The sequence below is a fragment of the Phyllobates terribilis genome, unplaced genomic scaffold (assembly GCF_046119375.1).
Source record: "Phyllobates terribilis strain yellow unplaced genomic scaffold, ASM4611937v1 Scaffold_8__6_contigs__length_399053987, whole genome shotgun sequence".
In the NCBI taxonomy this organism is placed as follows: Eukaryota; Metazoa; Chordata; class Amphibia; order Anura; family Dendrobatidae; genus Phyllobates; species Phyllobates terribilis.
In genome coordinates, this window is record NW_027362768.1 from 338501709 (window position 1) to 338526640 (window position 24932).

At 42.9% G+C, this 24932-nt stretch overlaps 1 protein-coding gene across 1 annotated transcript in view; it reads right to left on the minus strand.

Moving 5' to 3' along the window:
• Window positions 1-24932, minus strand: part of ADAMTS9 (ADAM metallopeptidase with thrombospondin type 1 motif 9) — a 276312-nt gene that overhangs the window by 116762 nt on the left and 134618 nt on the right. The window contains exons 17-22 of the mRNA XM_073644685.1: window positions 9834-10000; window positions 9478-9607; window positions 4503-4629; window positions 4217-4427; window positions 2949-3113; window positions 655-819 (exon numbers count right to left, since the gene is read on the minus strand). Of these exons, the coding sequence (XP_073500786.1) occupies window positions 655-819; window positions 2949-3113; window positions 4217-4427; window positions 4503-4629; window positions 9478-9607; window positions 9834-10000 (965 nt within the window). The remainder of the gene's footprint in view (window positions 1-654; window positions 820-2948; window positions 3114-4216; window positions 4428-4502; window positions 4630-9477; window positions 9608-9833; window positions 10001-24932) is intronic.

Genomic DNA, 24932 nt, shown 5'->3' on the forward strand with positions numbered 1-24932 from the left:
TAATTCTAAATACATTTCAAATGAAATGTAGAGGAAAAAGTTATAGATTTTTCTACACTGCCTTGAATTGCCCAAGCGTTGTCTTACAGATATAATCAATATGTAGTAAGTGTAGTAATAATAATATTAGCAAATACCTCCAGTTAGAAATGTAGTATAGTTCTTCTGATTCACTATGTCGCTTACCCCATGTGCAGGTCATTGCAGTAGTTTAGGTATACATGACTACGACTGCTCAGATAATGACAGTTAGTTGTTAGTGGTCGTAACCATGGATACCTAAGCTACTGCAATGCCCTACACATGGGCTAAGTGACATAGCGAATCAGCAGAACTATACTACATTTCTAATTGAAGGTATTTATTAATATTATTATTATTACACCTACTATGTATTGGGATAGGATTTTGGAGATGGGAATACCCCTTTAAAAAATAAAAATAAAAAATAACCCCAGAATTGGAGAACTCATTTTAATTTTGTGCTCTAATAAAGGGATGTCACAAAGTAATGATGCGCACTTCTTCTGATTCAGGAGCATTTGATTAAGGGGATTTTGGGGATGTGGCTTATTGAACAAAGAGGGGCAAAAATGACAGAACGGATCAACCTGAGTAATACAAAGTTCTAAACAAACTATAAAGTGATTGTACCTGGCCCCATGGACCAACTTGCCACGACGCACATTCCTGCTGCTGACAAGTCAGAACCGATACAGGCTTGGTCTCTGGATCACAAACTCTGTCGTTCACCCGACTTTCTCCAAACTGGCACCAGGTCTGACGATGTTTGTGACCTTTTCCACAAGTCACGAGACACTGCAAATAAAGATACAGGATTTACCATACGATCCATTTATGAAGCTTTGGGTTGGTAACATGTAGGGGTATGTATGAAGTTAGAATTGCGCTTTATTGCATTTTTGGGGGGCAATTGTGGCAAGCAAAAACCCCCAATGTTTCTTGTTCAAATTTTTTTTCTGTTTCAGAGTTTACCTTATGGTATAAATATTCTTATATTTTATCAGCTTGGGCAATTAAGCACATGGTAATACCGAATATGTTGATTTTCTGTATTTTTTACATTTCGCTATGTACATGTAGGGAAAAGGGGGTGACTCAAACTTAATATTTTTGTTTTTCTATTCTTATTTTTTTAATTTGGGTTTAGCTTGATAGGAGTTCTAAGATAGCAGGCACGGGTGGTCCTCAGCAGGCACGTGTGGTCCTCAGCAGGCCACTGGCTGCATGGCAACTGATCGACACCCCACGATCACGCTACGCGGGGAGTGCCGATGGCCGTCAGAAGTGACCGCCACCATGTTGGAAGCATTTTCAATACCTGTCTTGCTTGATAGTAGCATTTAGGAGGATAAACCGATCTGATCACATTGATAATCCACTGGCATCATTTACCGTCGGCTCCTGTGCTGTTCAGAGCAGGCTCAGCTACTGAGCCTGCTTCATATAATGATGGCATACGGCTGCCATACATGTGCGGCGGTCGTCTCCATTAGGTTAAAAGTATTAACCTGAAAGTGTTTAGATGCCTAAATATATTTGAGATAACGTTGTGGTAACAGTAATCGGAGATTAAATTGGTCCTCCACTCAGGAGAATCCCGACTTGTTAGAAATGTTCCTTGACAATAGGCTATTCACAAGGTAACCCCCAGCAATTAGATGTGATGTGATGTGTGGGGGAAAATGGCAGTAAGTGATAATGATGATAATGTACGTACAGCGCTGCGGAATATGTTGGCGCTATATAAAAATAAAGATTATTATAAGTGTTTCATTTTCCTGCAGCACTCCCACAGGGAAGATGAAGCATTACACATTAGAATCCATGGAGGTCTATATAAGCCATGACAGAGCGAGAGACACTCTTTGTAACTGCTCTTCACGGTGACCAGGTGAAGAGGAGTTTGAGGACATGACCCCCCTCAATTAACTCAGAATTCCCTAATAGGGTATTTAAAAATGTTTTTTTTTTTCTAAACTGGACAACTATTTTAAAGGGGTTGTACGGCCTTATGATAAAAGTCTGCAGTCACTCTATATGCTGTGAGGATTCTTCGGTGCTGGCATCGGCAGGTCATGTGTCTGCAAGTATTTCCGGACACATTCCGACTAGACATGTCCAGCTTCGCTCAATACACTTGCATTGAGAGAGGCTGTGCACGTCTAGTTGGCATGTTACCGCATTTATGCAAATCACATAATTACGGCCATGTGCCCACCACTCCCAGCAGCGGAAACACATAGAGTTACTGCAGACTTGTACCCTAAGGCTGGACAACCCCTTTAAGCTGCCCGACTATATAAGACAATAGTTAGCCATTCATGAACATTTTTATATCAGCCATCATACAAAAAAATTTGCTTGGATCATTGGGGAGAGCACAAAATCCAGACGCTTAAGAATTATATTTTTTACTTTCAGGTCTCATAGTCACCCATAAATAATTTAAGAAGTCACCTGGTTTGAAAAACATCATTTTTATTATTGAAAGGATTCAGGAGTTAACACAAGGGGATCCTTTCAATATCCTCATCTATTAGATAGGATATAGAGGGGGCTACAAAGAGTGTCTATTGCTTTGGAGGACTCGGCACATGCATAGATTACATGGACAAGTTATGGAATTTAGTATAAAAGGTGTAATGCTTGATTTCACCTGTGTTGGTGCTGTGGAGGAATTGATCACAGTTGAAAAGTGTATTATTGGAGGTGGCGGCAGGAGGACTTCCTGTGATCACTTCCTATGCCATCAGGAAACTCTTCCAAAAAAAGGGGTTGCTCAATTGTTTAGCAGAAACTGTCAGAAGGCTGCAGAAAGATGACTATACGATTTCAAAATCCAGTATTTGAGTGATTTTCTCAACTGACATTGTTGGACTTTTCTACTAAATTACCGCTATTAAACATGAGGTTCCCACACTTACATCTGACCAGTCACCTGTCTTCCACTGTGGACACAGAACATCGCTGCATCTCTGTTCCGTTAGCCGTTCTTGTTGGCTGCACTTGGAATCGTCGAGAACTTCGCGGAAGGAATTGACGCACGCCGCCCTTCGTCTCCTTGTGCCGCTTCCACAACTTTTCGAGCACTGTGTGGGAAGTCAAGATTTCAGAATAATACGTTCGAGCTGTTCCAAGCAATAATCAAGCCGAACCACACGATCGACACAAACAACTAAAAGATTTGCAAAATTATATGAAATCATCAACACTTTGAAGCATGAGCTTTATAAAAAATACATGGATTCCTGATACTCTGTTAGGAGATGTTTATTCTGTATGTGTCTTTATGTTAGAACCCAGTGGTTGTGATGTGAATTGTAGCCTGTTGAGTGTTTTGCATGTAACTATAATGTATTGGGATCTAAGGGGTAAGGTTTCTCCTTGTGGAGCATGACATGCCAGGCCTGGCACGCCAGTCCTCTTCCTCTCTGAAGAGACAATTTGCACTATAATGTATTGAAATTTTATTGTGAAAAATTAGAACCTAAAAGAATAACTAAACTTTTTAATTTAATGTATTTATTGATCAGTCTTTGCAAAGTTTTGAACTCATGTAATGTACTACGTTACCTTATCTTGCTTCCTTTTCTCCCAATCTCCATGCTGAAAGGGCTGTTTTGACCGCCTTGTTCATGCACTTAGTGAAGCTGTTTTGTCCTGCAAGTCTAGAAGATATCTGTACTCCAGTGGGGACTTCTCTACTCCTCTTCCGAATGCTCAGAAACTATTTACATACTCTCTCCCTGTCTGAGCATGTAGGAGGGGAGCAGAAAAGCTCAAGCAAGAGTCATTTTTATCCTTCAGTTCCAAACAGCTACTCCAAGTGCATGAACAAGGTAGTTAAAACAGCTCTTTCAGCTTGGAGTTTGGGGGAGAAGGAAGTAAGATTAGGTATTCAAGTATATTACAAGGATTCATAACTTTGTAAAGACTCTGCAATCCGAGAGGTAACGTTTCACCTTGCGGAGAGTTAACTTGTCAAGCCTGGCATGCCAAGGTGAGGAGACATTTAAGACACTTTGCAAAGTTACTCTTTAACAACATTTTCAGAAAAGCAAGAATGAACACATCTATAGTGATCAGATTTAACTGGCCAATATTGTGATGACCAGATCTCATGTCTACCAAGTTGGTCAATAATTGGACCAAGCACCAGGATCTGTTCTGAGTCAGCTTAGTCAATACTAACTTCTGACCAGGCTGAGTAGCTCCATCTTCCGGTGTTACAGTCCACGTAACATTTCTCCTTGCTGTTGGGTTTCTGGAGACCATTACAGAACCGATCGTCTACCTTCTCCATCTTTCCTTCCGACTTGATGACTTTTGAACAGTAGAAGTCAAGTGTTCGGTAGCCCGGGCCGCACTGGGCAGAACATTCGCTCTTTCTGTCTATGTGCCACCTGTGAACATTTTGCTGTTAGAGTTGTCCAGGGTGGAGCATGTATTAATAAATGATCAATCCCTGAATCAATTACCTTAATTCACAGTCAGTATTACAGGGCTCAGTGATGAGCTCAGGCTGGGAGAGCCGATCACATCTCTGATCTGAAACCACCAGATGATCCGAGTCCCTTGAACATATGGGCTTTCTTTTCCTTTCCCCTGTAGGAATAGATATATCCAGGCTTCATTATAGGAAAGGCTCAGTGGTATCGCACTCCATATTATAGGCAAAAAGATATACGTCACTCTGTACTGTAAGATGCTCCAATAGGATAACACTTCATTCACAATGTAAAAGACAGGAGCCGGCACTCATATGATGCAAGAAGAACACGTCGTTTATTTAGGAATAGCAATCTAAATTAGTAACGTTTCGGTCTGTAACCGAGACCTTCATCGGATGCAATGCTCTAGATAATGGGATATGGTTAAATGGCGCAATACAGATAAGGGTAGCAGCTCATGCGTACATTCAGTGGCTGCTACCCTTATGTATATTGTACCGTTTAAACATATCCCCCTATCTAGAGCAATCCGTCTGATGAAGGTCTCGGTTACAGACCGAAACGTTACTAATTTAGATTGCGATTCCTAAATAAACAACGTATTCTTCTTACATCATATTAGGGCCAGATCCTGTCTTTTATATTTTTCACTCCATATTATACTCTTTCTCATAATATAATAATGTAATGGTAGAATAACATTGGAATTTTCCCCCTGGTTTGCCTTCCTCAGTTTTCTTTGACTATTTTCAATGTATACAGCTGTTCTGACCTAATAAGGAGGAGTATACAGCTAAATATAGGGCGGACCCCAGTGTCTTATGAATTTAATTATAATTTGTATTTTATTTCTATGGACCCATGCTACATTTCACTTAGACAGACAGGTACAGGCAAACAGATAGATAGATAATGGATAGATTGATAAATAGATAGATAGTTAAATATATAATAAATGGATAAATAGATACAGATAATATATATATATATAGATATATAAAATATAGATAATATATAGATAGATAATATATAGATAGATATAAGATATATATATAGAGAGAGAGGGAGAGAGAGATAGATAATAGATAGATAGATAGATAGATAAATAGATAGATATGAGATATATAATAAGAAAACTGACCAGCACATCCTAAGTGTGAACAGGTGCAAGCTGCAGAAACTGCACAATATATATAAAAAGAAAGCGCAGCAGCACTCCATTATGGGCAAGATACATAAAGACAATAAAACCATTTGATCTAAACTGTGTTATTACTCAATAAGCTTTACTTACAAAAAATGGAGGTTCTTAGCGCATTTGTATCTTGGCCATAATGGAGTGCTGCTGCGCTTTCTTTTTATATATCTTATGCAGTTTCTGCAGCTTGCACCTGTTCACACTTAGGATGTGCTGGTCAGTTTTCTTATTACATATTACTATAGGAGGTGGTAACTGCCTCCTGTTTGACCTTGCACTCCCCCCATTTAACCAGCAGGTGATGTATATTCTATTCTACCAGCCTATTTAAATTGTAGGTGTTTCAGCCCAGAAGTGACATGTTCTGTCCAGAGTTATAGGCTTGTAGCACAAGAGAGACATGTAGGCAGAGTAGTACCCATCAGACGGGAGGTCACCTTGCCGAGGTTGATGGGCACACATGAATTGGCCAATGTATGTGCTAAGAACCTCCATTTTTTGTAAGTAGAGCTTACTGAGTAATAACACAGTTTAGATCAAATGTTTTTATTGTCTTTATGTATCTTGGTCATAATGGAGTGCTGCTGCGCTTTCTTTTTAAATAGATAGATAGATGATAGATAGATAGATAGATAAATATATAGATAGATGATAGACAGATAGATAGATATGTAGCGCCCCGAGGGTTCGGTCGCTACAGAGGTATTGCACCTCACCCAGAGGTGTGATATCTCAATTCCAGGTAAGGATGGAGTGTGGATCAGGACCCCGACACCTGCATGCATTACACCACATTTCCGGGGGGCAGGGCAACCGATATGCTCCAAGTAGAGCACGACAGTCCCTGTCCCTGGCTGGAGTGGGGGGAGGGAACACCGAGGAAGGGGGGACCCTGTAGTGCATAGGAGGGAGAGGGCAGTTCCTGGGTGCACTTAGAAGGAGGTATAAAAGGTGGGCACCATCTTAGTTAAGAGAGAGAGTTGAGTTCAGTCAGAGGAGAAGACAGGGAGCAGAGGCTCAGGCCGAGCTCTGCTCCGCAGGCAGGCCGGAGAGAGCGGCCGGAGCCTGGAGGAAGGAGAAGGAAGGAAGGGGAGCGGAGGAGGCTCCAGGAACAAAGAACGAAGGGACCCCAGGGGTGTGGACCGGCGAGTTGCCACCGCACGCCTGAATCTACCTGCGTAGGGTGTCAGGCCAAAGGGGGAGACCGGTCCCCGAAACTAGTGGAGGCGGGTAACGACCCTCAGTTAGAAACCGGAGGCTGTGACATTTTATGTGGTGCAGCCCCTCGCTATACCCGCTAGGAAGGCACCACATAGGGTCAGGGAAACGGCACCAACGTTTACCGGAGAAGGCACGAGGCAGCCGGACAGAAGCGAGGTCACTGGCGGGGTATGACAGGCCAGAGAAAGGACACACAAAGGGGGTCCTGTGAAACGCTACAAAGTTATCTGGGAGTAGGCCGAGCCCCTCACCTGGTGAGCACAGTGCGACGTGGGACGTTATGACCAGCTGGAGTAACGTGGATAAAGAACTGTGAGTAAAAACCCTGGACTGCATTACAGGACTCTGTGTCGTTACTGCTGCTCCCGCGCACAATCACCCCCAACATCCGCACTCGCTGCCCTGAGGCTATACTCCTCCCGTGGGGAGTTATACTACCCTCTGCTGCACCCTCAACACCAGCCTCAGCGGTCTGCCCTGCAGCGGCGGTTCACTCTGACCGCAATCCACGGGTGGCGTAGTCGGACAGTCAGCATATAGACTGCCATTTGGTTTGACCGCCCTGGGCACGGACCGGGTCGCCGCCACGGAGACTACAACCCCCAGCATCCACAACAGGTCCGGTTCCGGGTATCCCCACGCACACATGGCCCAGGGGGTGCGTCAGATAGATAGATAGATAGATGGACACACAGATACATAGTGGTAGCCTTCAGTGGTGTTACATTGGATATTACAATGATGTGATACATCACACATTACACGGCCGCACATCTGATTATTGGCTTCTTGGATTACAGATTCGCTGTTTATGTCTCCTCTAATGTTATCTGCTATTATTTGGTCTTCAGACCCGATGTGCTTCCCTTCAGGGATAATGTGAAGGTGATGCTTATGTTCTGTAGTCTATTTTCTTGCAGACTTAAAAGCCATAGGGGTCTATTGAGGGAAGGTTCATATTTATCTTCTGTGAGAATAATATGACACGTTTTCGATGTGACTGTACGGGCCATTCATCAAAGCGTGAGAGGTGTCGGACAAGCTCTATGGAATAACAATGGAAAGTTTTTCAATCGAAGCAGGAAGAACAAGAACCTCTGAATGTGATATCAGCTCCGCTGGACATCGGGGTCTTCAATGCATTTCTAATGAGGAGAGCGGTAATTTATACAATCACCTCTCGCGGGGAGTGGGGAGAAAACAAAAGAGAAAAAGCAGCACATTTTAACAGGTGGCGTAGTATTGGCATTTTATGTATGTTATGTCTTGTAGGAAGTGGGTATCAGGGACAGTTCACATGTCGAGTCATCAGCCACACTTCCAAATGTGTTAAAGGGATTCTCCACTTTGGAAAGTCAATTTTTGTTTGAAGAATGCTGAAAAATTTGCTGAGCTCAGAGTGTCCCACGGTGATAAGTGATGAAACCTGACAGCGAGTGTTTCATTCTCCTGCAGAGCCCCTCACAGGGGAAACAGAAGCATTACATAGTGTCCACTGCCCTACACAAAAGCTCATGGCCGCCTTTCTCCTCTCTGAATTATAGACTGGAGTCCTGATGGTGGGGGAAACCTCAATTCAGTTGCTGGCAAAACAAAAAAAAGGAAAATAGCAGCAGCCTCAGACTACACAAAGTTTGTTTGTAGTCTGTTGCCAAGGAGACATATAGCTCAGCATAGCCCTGTTGGAGATTTTGCATTAGGGCCCACAAGCTTCAAGTTACACCACTGAATGTAAGGATGTTTTAATTAAGATTATTTACTAGGTCACCTTATTTTTTTTTTCTATTACAGATGCACTGGAGCAATAATCAATGGTTGCAATAGAAAAGGTAGAATTTAAAGGGGTATCCTAGCCAAGACTTAATTGGATAGGTGGTGAATGTCTGATTGGTTGGGGTCCAGTGAATAGGTCACAAATTCTGCCTTAGAGGGGTTGTAAGAGGTAAACTTTTTTTACACAGATTACTCAAATAATCCCAGAATACAGACAAAAACTAAAATTTTATGGGTGAGCTAATGACCCTGACGAAGCATTGGTGAAACGCAGGTCAGGTTGTTAGAGGTAAATGGGTAATAGGTCTGCTTGTTTTACATGGAAATAAAAGCAGCTGAGCTGCAATACCAGGCATACTAAATGACCCAGAATACACTTGCATGAGCCGATTCTTACAAATAAGGATCAGGTTATGTGCCCACGATGCAGAAATGAAGCAGAAAATTTCTGCAGCGTTTCTGCATGGTCTTGGCAGTCAAAAACGCTTGTGGATTTTACACGCGTTTTTGATGCGTTTTTGCAGCGTTTTTACATGCGGATTTGACTTCCGTTTTTCAAGTCCATTGTGACCTCAAATTCACATTCAGAAATGCACAAATAATGGACATGCTGCAGATTTTTCCGCAAGGAAAATCCGCTGTGGAAAAATCCGCAGCATGGGCACAGAACATGCAGATTTTCATTGGGGATCATGGGGCACGTATAACCAAGCGTTTTTAAAGCGTTTCTGCTGCAGAAATTCTGCATCAAAAATGCTTGAAAAACGCATAGTGGGCACACAGCCTCAAACTCAATGGCGCTTCTCTTACCTTGGCAAATTTTACTGCATGCCTGCCATGGACCATAAGGATTCCAGTAGAAAAGTTGAGGTTTATCTTCAATTGGAATATTAAAGGTATATCGAACATCTGGATTATATAAATTGCCGACTGATAAGATCTAAAGAGAAAAAAATAAAAGAGGATAGTTATAGTTTTGTTACAAAAATGGGTCTTTTTTTGCCAGAAGCAGCGCCATTCTTGTGTCTAAGTTGTGTCTCATTCATAGAATTGAGCTGTTATATCAGACACAACCTGTGGACAAGGGTGGCACTGTTTCTAGAAAAAAATAGACCCTTTTAAAATCATAGCCAAGTCATTGTTATGTTATTTCAGATCTGTATTACCTGCAGCACAATTTCTTGGTCAATTCGATCTGTGCAATTAATTCTCTCCACGGCGTGGTCTGATCCACTGTACTCAATCACCGCGTTGCCCACTTTAATTTCCCTTTTGAACATACTGACCACAAAGTCGCCATTTAGAAGAAATTCCCCATGGCTGTTTGATAAAGCTGTGAGAAGAAACATAATAATTCATATAAGAGCCGAATGACACATCGGGACCTCGCAGAGTCAGATACATCGGGAACTCGCGGGGTAAGATACATCGGGACCTCACCGGGTCAGACACATCAGGACCTCATGGGGTCAGATACATCGAGACCTCACCGGGTCAGACACATCAGGACCTCAAGGGTCAGATACATCGGGACCTTGCCTGGTCAGACACATCAGGACCTCACGGGGTCAGATACATCGGGACCTCGCCGGGTCAGATAGATGAGGACCTCACGGGGTCAGACACATCAGGACCTCACTGGGTCAGACACATCAGGACATTGTGGGGTAAAATACATCGGGACCTCACCGGTTCAGACACATCAGGACCTCACCGGGTCAGATACATCGAGACCTCGCCGGGTGAAATACATCGGGACCTCACAGGGTGAGACACATCAGGACCTTACCGGGTCAGACAAATCAGGATCTCATGGGGTCAGATACATCAGGACCTCACTGGGTCAGATACATTGGGACCTCACCGGGTCAGACATATCAGGACCTCGCCGAGTCAGATACATCGGGACCTGGCCGGGTCAGATACATCAGGAACTCACCGGGTCAGATACATCGGTACCTCATGGGGTCAGACACATCGGGACCTCACGTGGTCAGACACATCAGGACCTCACCGAGTCAGACACATCAGGACCTCGCTGGGTCAGACACATCAGGACCTCGCTGGGTCAGACACATCAGGACCACGCTGGGTTAGACACAGCTGGACCTCGCTGGATCAGACACATCGAGACCTTGCTGACTCAGACATTATTGTGATCGCTACTGTTATACCAAACTGTGGGATCAATCGTGTCATCAACTCTGATACCAGAAGTCAATAAATGTATAAAAATTGAATAGAACCGAATATTATTACAATTACTGTTCATAACATATTATACATATAAGCGGGTCGGTTATCCAAGACAAAGTCATTCTGTTAGGAAGATCCCCCAATAATAACCTGATCACAGGATAGCCACTGTTAGGACCATAGCGCCATTACTGAAAGAGTAAAGCATAATGGTACCTTCATAATGGTACGATGGTACATATTACAGTGGCAGCAAAGTGGGTGAAATGTTACCAAATCTCATCCACATGCTGCAGAAAAACTTTGGCACAAACCACCAAAATAGGCGGTGTACAAAGAAAGTGGAAATACACCTTAGAGAAACAAAGGAAGGAAGAAAGGAAGAAAATAAGGAAGGAAAGACGAAAGGAAGAAATAGAGGAAGAGAGGATGGAAGGAAATAAGGAAGGAAAGAAGAAAGGAAGAAATAGCGGAAGAGAGGATGGAAGGAAATAAAGAAGAAAAGAAGAAAAGGAAGAAATAGAGGAAGAAAGGAAGGAAAGAAGAAAGGATGAAATAGAGGAAGAGAGGGTGGAAGGAAATAAGGAAGAAAAGGAAGAAATAGAGGAACAAAGGAAGGAAGAAAAGAAGGAAGGAAAGAAGAAAGGAAGAAAGAGAGGAAGGAAGAAAATAAGGAAGGAAAGAAGAAAAGAAGAAAGAGAGGAAGGAAGAAAATAAGGAAGGAAAGAAGAAAGGAAGAAATAAAGGAAGGGACAAAGGAAGGAAGGGAGGGAGGGAGGAACTAAGGACAGAAATAAGGAAGGGAAATAAGGAAGGAAGGAAGGAAAAAGGGAAGATAGAAAAGAGAAAAAAAGAAAGAAGAGATGAAGAAAGGAAGGAAAAAAGAGAAAATAGAGGAAGGAAGGAAAAAATAGAGGAAATTGAAGACGTAAGAAAGATAAAGATGAAGAGGGGAAGGAAGGAACAGAAAGAAATTAAGCAAAATATATATATACATTAAAAAAAGAGGATGGAAGTAAGGAAAAAAGAGAGGAAAAGGAATGAATGAATGAATGAACAATGGTAGAGGGAAAAGAGGAAGCCAATATAGGTTCTGTAAAAAGAAAGTGGCCATAATCAAAAGGAAGGACGAAAGAAAGAAAAAAAAGAAAGAAAGAAGGATAAGAAAGAAAGGAAAGATAAGGATCAAAAGGAATAAAGAAAGAAAATAGAGAAAGAATGAAAGAAAAGGACAAATAAAAGGAAAGAAAGATCAAAATAAAAAAAGAAAGAATGAAAGAAAGAAAGATCAAGAGAAAGTAAGAAATACATACATTAAAAATAGTACTCTCTTAAATAGGGAATACAGTAGTATGAGGGGAGAATACATTCAGTAAATGGGTATAAATAAAATGGTAATCGGTTTTAACATTAACAGGTTCTATTTAATATGCAGAATATTTTCCTTTCCATTAATGAATCTCTAGTGACTATGAATCTGTCCGGATCACTGTGAGAGACTGTGTCATTCATGTGTTCATAATCATCAACTACATGGACGGCCTCTTCTGTAAACTATCATTTGTGGTAACAGCAGGAAACATTGCAGCGCTCGCTATATGACAAGAGTTCATTTTCAGCACTTTTGTTGCTCAAGACAAGCGCCTGGCCTACAACTCCTAAATTGCTTTTTCAGATCCATTACGCCTATGCTTTTCTAGAACTGTGCTTGAACAATAAAGCTTTGTGTAGCCGCTCGTAATTCTTAAAGCAGATAAAATTGCAGTTTAAGGGATATATGTCTGGTGGAACAACCTTACCAATAAGTCACAGTAGGCAGAAAATTGATGCTGAAAATGAGAAAAATCTTTTTTTCATACTTTTTTATTTTTATAGTTTCTTTGAAATAACTGTTTGTTGTAGAGACACAAAACTAGTTCTAGCACCAAGTCAAGTATTTGTCAGAGAGGGTTATACTGCCTTTCTGTTTTTTCAGACATCATTCACATGAGGCAGATTTGTCGCATTCCATTCCTCTGGATGGGGCTTTTTTTTACAAAACTAGTTGAAACTCCATCCAGGTGAAAGGAACAGTTGCATTTTTTTTTTTGGTTACAAATTAGGGGATGTGAACATTCCCTTGAAGAGAAAATCCTGCTACAGTTTTATATTAAGTATCCTTCCTGTACGGGGCAGTATATTTACTCAGACCACTTTGTATCACTATGTTAAAAGCAGTACAAACATTACTAGGACTTATAGAGAAAGCCCGTGAGTCCTGCTACCCTGCCCAAACACAGTGATTGACAGCTTTTTCTGTACATGTTTGTACATTAGGAGAGCTGACAATGACTGCTAGTGGGTAGAGGAAGCTGGACTCACAGGCTTTCTCTACATGGCTGGTAGACACAGGACTAACAGGCTTTCTCTACATGGCTGGTAGACACAGGACTAACAGGCCTTCTCTACATAGCAGGTAGACACAGCTAATAGGCTTTCTCTACATGGCTGGTAGACACAGGACTAACAAGCTTTCTCTACATGGCTGGTAGACACAGGATTCACAGGCTTTCTCTACATGGCTAGTAGACACAGGATTCACAGGCTTTCTCTACATGGCTGGTAGACACAGGAATCACAGGCTTTCTCTACATGGCTGGTAGACACAGGATTCACAGGCTTTCTCTATAAGGCTGGTAGACATAGGACTCACAGTATTTCACTATGTGTGTGGGAGACATAGGGCTCACAGTATTTCACTATGTGTGTGGTAGACACAGGACTCACAGGCTTCCTCAATATGGTTGGTAGACACAGGACTCAGAGTATTTCACTATGTGTATGGGGGACACAGGGCTCACAGTATTTCACTATTTGTGTGGGAGACACAGGACTCACACGCTTTTACTATGTGGGTGGGAGACACAGGACTCACACTCTTTTACTATGTGGGTGAGAGACATAGGGCTCACACACTTTTACTATGTAGGCTCACATACTTTTTCTATAGGGAGAAGGTAATTCAAAGGCTTTTACTGTGTAGGGGAAGCAAGACTCACAGGCTTCCTGTATGAGTGGGAGTGAAACTCAGGTCATACAGTACAGATTTTCTCTGTGGGTGGGCAGAGTAAATGGATTTCATAGACTTTCTCTATAAAAAGGTGGGGCATGGACTCACATGTTTTTTTCTAAAAGTGGCCAGGGTAAGACAACTTATAGGTTCTTCTTTATGTGTGGGCAGCTTAAGACGACTCGCAGGCTTTCTCTATAAGTTGGCGGAGTAAGAGGCCTCATGTTCTTTCTATGAGTGGGCAGAGTAAGTGGACTCCCATGCCTTCTCTGTGAGTGAGTAGAGTAAGATGAATCAGAGGCTTTTTCTATAAGTGTGTGGAATAAGAGGACTCACAAGCTTTCTCTATGAGTGGGTGGAGTAAGAGGATTCACAGGCTTTCTCTATGAGTGGGTGGAGTAAGAGGACTCACAGGCTTTCTCTATGGGTGGGTGGAGTAAGAGGACTCTCAGGTTTTCTCTATACATGGGCAAGGGAAGCAGGACTCACTGGATTTCTTATAAGAGGACAGAGTAAGGGGACTCATAGGCTTTCTCTATGAATGGGCGGAGTAAGAGGACTCCCAGTTTTTCTTTATGAGTGAATAGAGTAAGAGGACACACAGGCTTTCCCAATGAGTGGATAGAGTAATAGGACTCACCGGGTTTCTCTATGAGTGAGCGGAGTAAGAGGTCTCAGGGTTTTTCTATGAGTGGGCAGATTAAGAGGACTCACAGGCTTTCTCTATGAGTGAGCGGAGTAAGAGGTCTCAGGTTTTTTCTATGAGTGGGCAGATTAAGAGGACTCACAGGCTTTCTCTAAGAGTGGGTGGAGCAACAGGTCTCACAGACTTTTCCTATGAGTGTGTAGGAGAAGAAGAACTCACAGGCTTTCTCTAAAAGTGGGAGGACTCACAGACTTTTCCTATGAGTGAGCAGGAGAAGCAGGACTTACAGGCTTTCTCTCTAAGTTCCTGGAACAGTTTAACATTAAAATACTAAATACAATAATAGAATACGACCTATTCCTGAGCTCAGGATCTTCTTCTCTATCCAATTCTGCCCTCTAACAAGGTGACTAGGTAAAAATTCATCCCATTCACAAAACTTTAATTACTTATAAATTCTTAGAAAATCATAAGTAAAAGTGACAATTGCCCTGATCGGAGAAGTTGCTATTCCCAATCCCCCACGTCTTGGGGACGTCACCTCTAATGCTGTAGTACAAAGTAATCAATGCTAATACATTCATTATATTGGAAAATATAAATGTACTTTTTTGCCATTTTCAGCACAGAACCCCTTCCTGGAAATATTTTTATTCCACCTGCATTAAAGATTAATGATAAAAGGGACAAATAATGTAATTCCTGCGGGTTCCCCGGTGATAACGTCCCTCCTCCATGGACACATCCGAGATCCTAACTCACATTGACAAAGCATTTTTTTTTTCTCTCCTCCCTTTTAACCCAAATCTTGTGGTATGTGCCGTAAACTCTATTTACCAGGCCAAATTCTTTGGAAGAGAAGCCGTTTCCTGAAAGCAGCAGTCTACTGCACAACTTCACACTAATGCGATTACTTAGCTAATTTCCTGAGTTTGCTCGTCTGCCATTTCTATCCTTCACACGGCTGCGTTACTCCGAGGGCTCTCCACACAAGAAAGCCAGGGCACAAAAGAAGAGCCTTTGAAGGGATCGGTGGGTGCTAACATTTAAAAGGCCATTGTTAAAAACAAACCGAGGGGGCCCTTTAAAGTTCAACCAAACTATCTTTAGAAGTCAAAATTTGATGTTCCTTTGCCTCTAATGTTGTGGTGGGAGTAAAACAGTACAAAGGATGACTTAAAAGGGTGATACATGTGATATTGAAACAGTTCATTTGCAATTTGGTGCTATTTCTCATAAGGGCTAGCATTCGGAGAGAGCGCCTGCCTGTGATCAGCTGCGATCTGCATGAGAACCTTTCAGAAACTGTTCCATTCTCCTGCAGTGCCGCCACAGGGCAAGAGAAGTATTGCAAGCTACCTATTGAAATCAATAAGTAACTACTCTTCAGTCAGAGGAAGGTCGAGAATGGGGACCTCTGAATTTAGCCCCTAGCAAAAATATATATTAGATGTCCTTTAAGATCTTTTCTAGTGGATCTATTTTTTAGTCCATTTTTAACAATCTCTGCTTGATAGAAGTGTCCTCCAATGAGGACCAATTAAAGGAACATTCGACTGCTAGACTGCTTCTCCCAGTGATCAGTAGTGATCTGTGTGGGAATTTGCAGCAAGTCATCAATTTTCCTACAGTGCCACCTCAGGGGAAATTAAGTATGGCAAGATACTCAGTAAAATCAATGGGATGTTCCAGTAAGACGGGTCCTCCAGAGCCAGAATGAAAGTTACCACTTTCCATCCAGATAAGGGTCCTGAACTGGGACCATTAAGAACTCCATATTTATCCATAGTCAAATGAAAACTAGATGTTCTTAGAAGATCTAGTTTTTGCTCCAGTGGAAGTAAATATTTTAACCATTTCTGCTTGTTAGAAAAATCCTCCAATGATATTCTGATCAAAAGGCATTAAATTGTGATCAGTGATTGGCTGTGATCTATGTTAGAAACCTGCAGCAAGTGTTCAATTCTCCTACAGTGCCACCTCAGGGGAAGTGAAGTATTGCAAGCTATCCGCTGAAATCAATCAGATATCACTGTAAAATGGGTCCTCCAGTGTGAAAGTTATGACGCTCTACTCACATACTGGTCATGAATGGGGAGCATTAAGAACTCTGAATATATTCGTAGTCAAATACGTACTCAATGTTCTTAAAAGATCTGGCTTTTGGTCCAGTAGAAGAAATATTTTTTTCTTCTGTCAATTTCTGCTTGTTGGAAAAATCCTCCAATGATATTCTGATCAAAAGGCATTAGATTGTGATCCGTGATTAGCTGTGATCTATGTTAGAAACTTGCAGAAAGTGTTCAATTCTCCTACAGTGCCACCGCAGGGGAAGTGAAGTATTGCAAGTTATCTACTGAAATCAATCAAATGTCATTGTAAAAATGGGTCCTCCAGAGTGAGAATAACTAGTTTCCACTAAAGGGGACCTGAACCCAGAAGTGACCCCTTTAGTGGACAGAAATGGATAGATGCACCGATGCTGGGCCACCTGCAGGAAATACATGTAGATTATAAATTCCTTCTTATAATGTCAGTACCTGAATTAAATGCCGCTGTTGGGCTTTAAAGTCCCAAAACTTAAGAAGCCCCCAAGAGAAATTTTATCAGTCACGCACAAGATAACAAATATTAAGAATCTAAAAACTTTTATAATGTGTAAATAATCACTTTGGCCAAAACGATCAATCATTGAAGGCTGTGTATATACACATTTCTATACCTGATTTTACCTGCTCAATATTTTCTATTTTTGCTTTTTTTTTTCGAAAATCCCTCTTGGCATTTTAACTCCCACCCAGTGCTTCTAATATGCAGGTCTGTACGCGCATACACGGCACTGGAAAGCTAAGGGTTTGGCTTGTAGCTATCGCTGTCATGCATAATCTTGTAATTAGGCAGTACTTATGGAAATTAATACAAAATGACCCGATCTTTGGCAGCATATAGAGGCAAAATAAAGGAGTAATTATCTCATTCCCCTGGTGAATTAAAAATTATAATGACCTGATGAATTGTTTAATTAGATGTTATATACAAACTAATGTATTTATGGCTACGAAAAAGGCCCGATCTGTGCTAATTTGTGCCAATCTGCTGAGATATTAGAAACTAAGAGGAAAAAAACAGCACAATAGGGTCTTACTTGGGAGAAATAAAAGGGCTATGCTAAGCTTATTTAGTTCTGCATACACAACATTTTCATGACGTAAAGATCCAGGTGTTGCAGGTCCAACGGGTCATCAGGACGAGGAAACACAGACAAGAAGGATTTGAGGATGATCTGTGCTGCTGGTCAATAATATAATAGCTCCAAGTCCAGACGAGTGGTAATAGGGGTTTTTCTGTATTTAGTTGACGCGTTTCGACTAAAGTAGACTTCTTCATCAGGACATAAAAAAACAAATCTTTTGCACCAAACAATTTTGGGCCTGAGCCCAAATCTCAACCCTCTGCCAGAGAGAGTGAACCTCTTAGAGGGGTTGTAAGGACAAGCTGATGTTCCATAACTATTGAAGGTCTATGGGTACCTTTAGTCATCTCTTCAACCAAGAGACTTACCTGACCTTGGATATCACTGTGAGTTTCATGGGACAAAACCCAAACATTAGAATTTGGGCCTGATCCTGTTGCAAGAAATATCTATTTAGCATACGTATGCTTGGTTTAACCAAGAGCGCACAGTTAGGTCGGTATTCAAGGTCCAAGTACAGACATACAGTATATGAGGCTATTGAGTTTGGGTCAGGAGGACCACAGATAGTCCGAACTGTCAATACCAGATGGGGTGAACGGGGCAGAAAAACAAATGTCCGCGATCTAATATGTATGACTAGCTTTAGGGGATCCCAACTGCACACTTTCTTATCATATATCTTAAAGTTATTTGAGGTCTTTGATTAAAGTACCAGAATATAGTGAGTGGCCTTATTCGGCTTGGATATTGACTTCTCATCAAGATCAATACTTTCCTACCCCATAAGAACCTAAATTCCAAAGCCTCCTTTCTTATTCTTTCTTACTCTTCACCAGGGCAGCCACTTCCACCAAGGAGTAAATGTTTGCTCTTTAGACCTGACGACAATGTTAAATTCCTGCTCCGACCTCACAAAACAACTGTGGAGTCACACAGTCACTGAGCTGTGAAATAAGCGTATGCGCGCACACTTTTTCCATTTGCATCTATATTGTCAGCGTATAAATAGCAGATCTCTACGACCGCTCGGCGGCAATGACAAAACTTTATTTTATTCATTGTTCGGTGAGAAGGCGAAGATGAAAAAGCCTCTTTCTTGGGTTCAGGGGCCTAGGTTGTGCTGATTAATCTGAGAGCTGTTCAAGGCTCCACGCTAGATGCCTCCCAAGTGCACTGTTTGCAAATAGTACAGTTCACATTGATTTCTTATTCATAAAGACAACTTCAAGGAATGCATTACAGCACAAAGATAGAGATTTTACAGACTGGAGAGGCTTTTGAATCAAAAGTGTGCAGATAACAGTGAGGAATCAAAGACCAGGTAATCAGGTCTATTATATCCAGGTTGTTTAAAGGAAGTCTGTCAGCCAAAACTGAGAGTATAAACTAAGCCTAAAGCTCAGTGCACCAAGGATGTGGGCAAGAAGCTCAGTGCACAAAGGGTGTGGGCTGTAATATCCCTGGCGGCGTGCTGGCATGGCTTACCACCTCCCACAATGCAAGACCGCCATCTTACCTATCAATCCAGGCTGCACACTTTGCTCCAGTACCTGCTGTGTCTCTTGTCTGATTGCTTAGGGCGGCGGCGCGGTTACTGCCTGATTCTTATAGTTACTGTGTGTGCACTCCTAAGGCCTCCCCAGCCTATTGCTGTGAGTCACTGGATACTTAAACCCCCTCCACCCTGTAGGCGGCGCCTGAGCAACACTTTTCTTCAGTGTGTTCCTTGCAACTGAGTTGCCAGGTCATGTCCTGTATCTTGTCTGATTCACCCCTGGGGGCTGTATACCCAGGCCTGTTACCTGTATCTGTGACTTCTAGTCTGTCTCCGCCACCCTGGGGGCTGAGTTCCCAGGCTCGTTCCTGTATCTTGTTCTTGGTTCAGTTCCTGCCTGAACTGTGTCCTAGCCCGTTATCTGTTTGTCTCTATTTTCGAACATTCCCTTTTCCTGCAGTGTCTGAACCTGCACCTAACTCCAACTCGTTGTCTCTGAACTTCTGTTTGTGAGTTTTGTGTACACTTGCTACTTCATTGTAAGTACCTTGTGTGTATCTGGCTCTGCTTGTTCACCGCACCTGCGGTTTCGCTCTGCTCTGCTTGTTCACCGCACCTGCGGTTTCGCTCTGCTCTGCTTGTTCACCGCACCTGCGGTTTCGCTCTGCTCTGCTTGTCCACTGCACCGGCGGTTTTGCTCTGCTCCGCTTGTTCACCCCACCTGTGGTTTCGCTCAGCTCTGCTTGTTCACAGCACCTGCGGTTTTGCTCTGCTCTGCTTGTTCACCGCACCTGCAGTTTCGCTCTGCTCAGCTTGTTCACCGCACCTGCGGGTTTTGCTCTGCTCTGCTTGTTTACCGCACCTGCGGGTTTTGCTCTGCTTGTCTACCGCACCTGCGAGTTTTGCTCTGCTCTGCTTGTCTACCGTACCTGCGGGTTTTGCTCTGCTCTGCTTGTCTACCGCACCTGCGGGTTTTGCTCTGCTCTGCTTGTCTACCGCACCGGCGGGTTTTGCTCTGCTCTGCTTGTTTACCGCACCTGCGGGTTTTGCTCTGCTTGTCTACCGCACCTGCGGCTCCGTTCCCAGTCTGTACTGGTCCCTATCCTGCCTGTGTTCCTACCTGCCAGTACCCGCCTGTCTGCATGCCAGCCGTGCCTGCCAGTGCCCACCTGTCTGCATGCCAGCCGTGCCTGCCAGTGTCCACCTGTCTGCATGCCAGCCGTGCCTGCCAATACCCACCTGTTTGCATACCAGCCGTGCCTGCCAATACCCACCTGTCTATATGCCAGTCTAACCTGCCTGTTCCTGCATTCCCCGGTGTGGGTCAACAGCTGTGACCGGGGTCTGACCTGGAGTAGCACCTGGTTCCTCTGCTCGGTTTCTCCCTGGTCTCCAGTCAACTGAGCCGCCATGCGACCTTGGTCGGACCGGGTTGATAGTTAGTCACGCCCCTCCAGGCACTCCTCGGTTCATGGTCCAGTGGGATCACTAATCATGCTCACGCCAGCTAGTCCGGGCGTGTGCGCAACATGGGCCAGAAGCTAAGTGCACCAAGGGTGTGGGCAAGAAGCTAAGTGCACCAAGGGTGTGGGCAAGAAGCTCAGTGCTCCAAGGGTGTGGGCAAGAAACTTACTGCACCAAGGGTTTGTGCAAGATGCTCAGTGCACCAAGAGTTTGGGTAAGAAGCTCAGTGCACCAAGGGTTTGAGCAAGAAGCTCAGTGCACCAAGGGTGTGGGCAAGAAGTTCAGTGCACCAAGGGTGTGGGCAAAAAGCTCAGTGCACCAAGGGTGTGGGTAAAAAGCTCAGTGCACCAAGGGTGTGGGCAAAAAGCTCAGTGCACCAAGGGTGTGTTCAAGAAGCTCAGTGCACCAAGGGTGTGTTCAAGAAGCTCAGTGCACCAAGGGTGTGTTCAAGAAGCTCAGTGCACCAAGGGTTTGGGCAAGAAGCTCAGTGCACCAAGGGTGTGGGCAAGAAGCTCAGTGCACCAAGGGTGTGGGCAAGAAGCTGAGTGCACAAAGGGTGTGGGCAAGAAGCTCAGTGCACCAAGGGTGTGGGCAAGAAGCTCAGTGCACCAAGGGTTTGTGCAACAAGCTCAGTGCACCAAGGGTTTGAGAAAGAAGCTCAGTGCTCAGTGCACCAAGGGTTTGAGCAAGAAGCTCAGTGCACCAAGGGTTTGAGCAAGAAGCTCAGTGCACCAAGGGTTTGAGCAAGAAGCTCAGTGCTCAGTGCACCAAGGGTTTGAGCAAGAAACTCAGTGCACCAATGGTGTGGGCAAGAATCTTAGTGCACTGTTTCAGCCACAAGTTTTGCATGTACCCACTTAGAGATGGGTAGATTGATTTGTGGAACTCCAATCCATCAGCCAATAAAGGAGTCTCTGCCCACTGCACAGGAGGGTCAACAGGCTTGCAAATATCTTCCATTATGGCTAAACCCAATGCAGCTATCTGCACGACATGCCACAATGATGACATCATGCCAGCTCAGCTAACCTGGCCGATGGTCCCGGGAAATCAATCTGCCCATCTCTACTACATAGCACATTTGATTACAGTTCAGTTTTTGCAGAACAGAGGCAGTGATTAAAATAATAAAGGTGCGATTTTTATAAGGGTTATATCCCCATAGTTTATACTGTCAGCTTAGGCTGACACACTCAATTTAACTAAGTAAATTAATAACATTTCCTATTATTGATATCATGTAAATATCTTTCCGCCCCTTAGGGTGGTAAAAATAAAAGACATAGCATATATTCACCTATCAATCTCTGTTCCTTTGTCACACTGGCTGTGTCTCCTCTCCTCTTCCCGTATCCCATATATTCAGCACTTGATAGTTACAGTCAATTGCTGCGGTCACTGATTGGCAGCAGCGGTCACATGCCCACCACTCCAGAGGAGTAGGAGAAGAGACGGGTGGGAGACATGGCCAGCGGGACAAAGGATTGGCCAGAGATCAATATGAGTATATATGCTATTTCTTTTTTTTTTACCCCACTGATGCAATATGGAAACTTAAAGAAAGAGGCAAAAAATCCCTTTACGGGTGTTGTCTCACTGAAATAAATAGACAGAAGTAAGAAACTGCTGCATAAAACTGGACAAAAGAAGATGGCCGAGGGACTTTACTTAGATATTGCTTTTCTTATTTTACAGAAAAATGTTGTTTACAGAGCACTCACAATAAAGTAGTATAAAAATGTTCTTGAACGGCAACAAAATCCCCAAACTTTCCTTTAAGTCTTGATATCCCCGTAACATTTAATGGGAATATGTGAGTATGCAATGGCCATCTAAAACTTGAAAAACACACTACACGCCGTAAACATAAATCGGTGGTGAAAACCATCATAAAGCAAAAACTGGAAGAAGAATAATCTTGGAATATTTCATAAGAAATGTTCTACAAAGTGTTACATAATTTATGAGCTCTTTTCTTTTGACAAGTAGAAGTACATCAAGTATTTAAAGCAAGTATTTACCAAGGGAAAAGATTCAACTCAAAGATTCTTCCTACCCTTTAAATCTCATTCTTGCCTCAAGCTTACTTCTCTGGCCAGGAGATACTTAGTGGAGACAACCCAGGGGGCTCTTATCTCTGGTTAGGGGTTTATGGGTGAAGGTCTACCAAGTGGGTTAGATGAGACCTCCCTAGAAATAATTGAACCCTGGGGTGCAATGAACTTGACTTCAGCTAAACTAAGGAGTGGGGACCCTTGGAATTCCGTAACCTTAACTTTTTATGTCTCTGGGCTTTGCTGCATGGTTTCCCAGGACACAACCCGCTGTTAGAAACCATTGATAGTGGATGTAAATTGAGATGAAGTATAGGTAAATAAACTGGGGTTAGGGAAACCATTGATTGTTTAAAATTGTTGTCAAGGTCAGGGTAGGCGGAAGACAATAATCAGGGTCAGTAACGTGTAGAACTTAACAGAAACTTCAGAACCTAAAAACTCAGGTGGAGCGTGATGAGGAAGAGTCGTTAAAGGCAACAAGCAGATATTTGGTTGGGGAAGAGGAATTTGGGTAAGCCATGGTCCTTTTAGAGATGGAGTCAACAGCTTAACAGTTCTAGCAGGAGGAAGAAAAAAGTGGCTATTTGACCCCACCAAAGGACCAAGCAGAAAGGGGAGAAAGATGGTAGAACAGAGCAACAGAGCCTACCCAAGGACTGGTGACCATCAACCATGACAGCAATGGAGGCCGGTGAGAATGACAGCTCAGTGATAAAGCAATCCGCGATGTATCTCCATCTGTTTTTACAAGGTTACTTTAATATAACATCTTTTACGCCAACACGATGGATTTTCCGACTAATTTACGCTCTGGATGGAAACAGTTTGTGTATATCTCTCACAACATGACGTTTGTGTAACTACAACAAAAGCTCAACGTTAACTCTCGGCACTTGTCGAATGACTGGAGGATAAAACAAGAGAGACAGGCGGGAAAAGAAAAAGCTGATGTCAGTCTGATTGAAGGATCTGATCCTACGGACGGACAGCCGAGTCTCTATCTTCTATAGAGATCATCCTAACATAAACAAATCATGGAGGAGCTCGGAGCGCCGGCGACGTTTCTCGAGGTGTAACCAGTTTTTATAACCTCACAAGATGCAGAATACCGGCTGACAATGGCCCATCATTATACGCTGTGGGATACAGAACAGACCTACATCATTTACAATAACAATTTATATTTCACTGTCGAGCCATGGTCTGAATTTAGAGCTGAGAGCTGATACAAGAACTGCTTATAATAGAAGACGTAGTTTACCAGAGACGGAATGGGAAAAGGAATGTGTTTTACAATGGCACCTTTTCATTATTCTTAAAGGGAATGTGTCAAAAGAAAATGACCTATCAGGTTTCTAGATTAAATATACTGATATCAAAGAAAAAAGTCTCAAATATTGCAATTTTACAGTAGAGAACACAGGATCCACTATTCTCAATAGGTGATGTCACAGCTCACCTCCTCCTCCTGTACAATGACTGATAATACCTCTATATACAGTAGATAACACAGGATCCACCATTCACAATGGGTGATGTCACAGCTCACCTTCTCCTCCTCTACAATGACTGATAATACCTCTATATACAGTAGATAACACAGGATCCACCATCCACAATAGGTGATGTCACAGCTCACCTCATCCTCCTGTACAATGACTGATAACACCTTCTATATACAGTAGATAACACAGGATCCACCATTCACAATGGGTGATGTCACAGCTCACCTTCTCCTCCTCTACAATGACTGATAACACCTCTATATACAGTAGATAACACAGGATCCACCATCCACAATAGGTGATGTCACAGCTCACCTCCTCCTCTTGTGCAATGACTGATAACACCTCTATATACAGTAGATAACACAGGATCCACCATCCACAATAGGTGATGTCACAGCTCACCTCCTCCTCCTCCTGTACAATGACTGATAACACCTTCTATATACAGTAGATAACACAGGATCCACCATCCACAATAGGTGATGTCACAGCTCACCTCCTCCTCTTGTGCAATGACTGATAACACCTCTATATACAGTAGATAACACAGGATCCACCATCCACAATAGGTGATGTCACAGCTCACCTCCTCCTCCTGTACAATGACTGATAACACCTTCTATATACAGTAGACAACACAGGATCCACCATTCA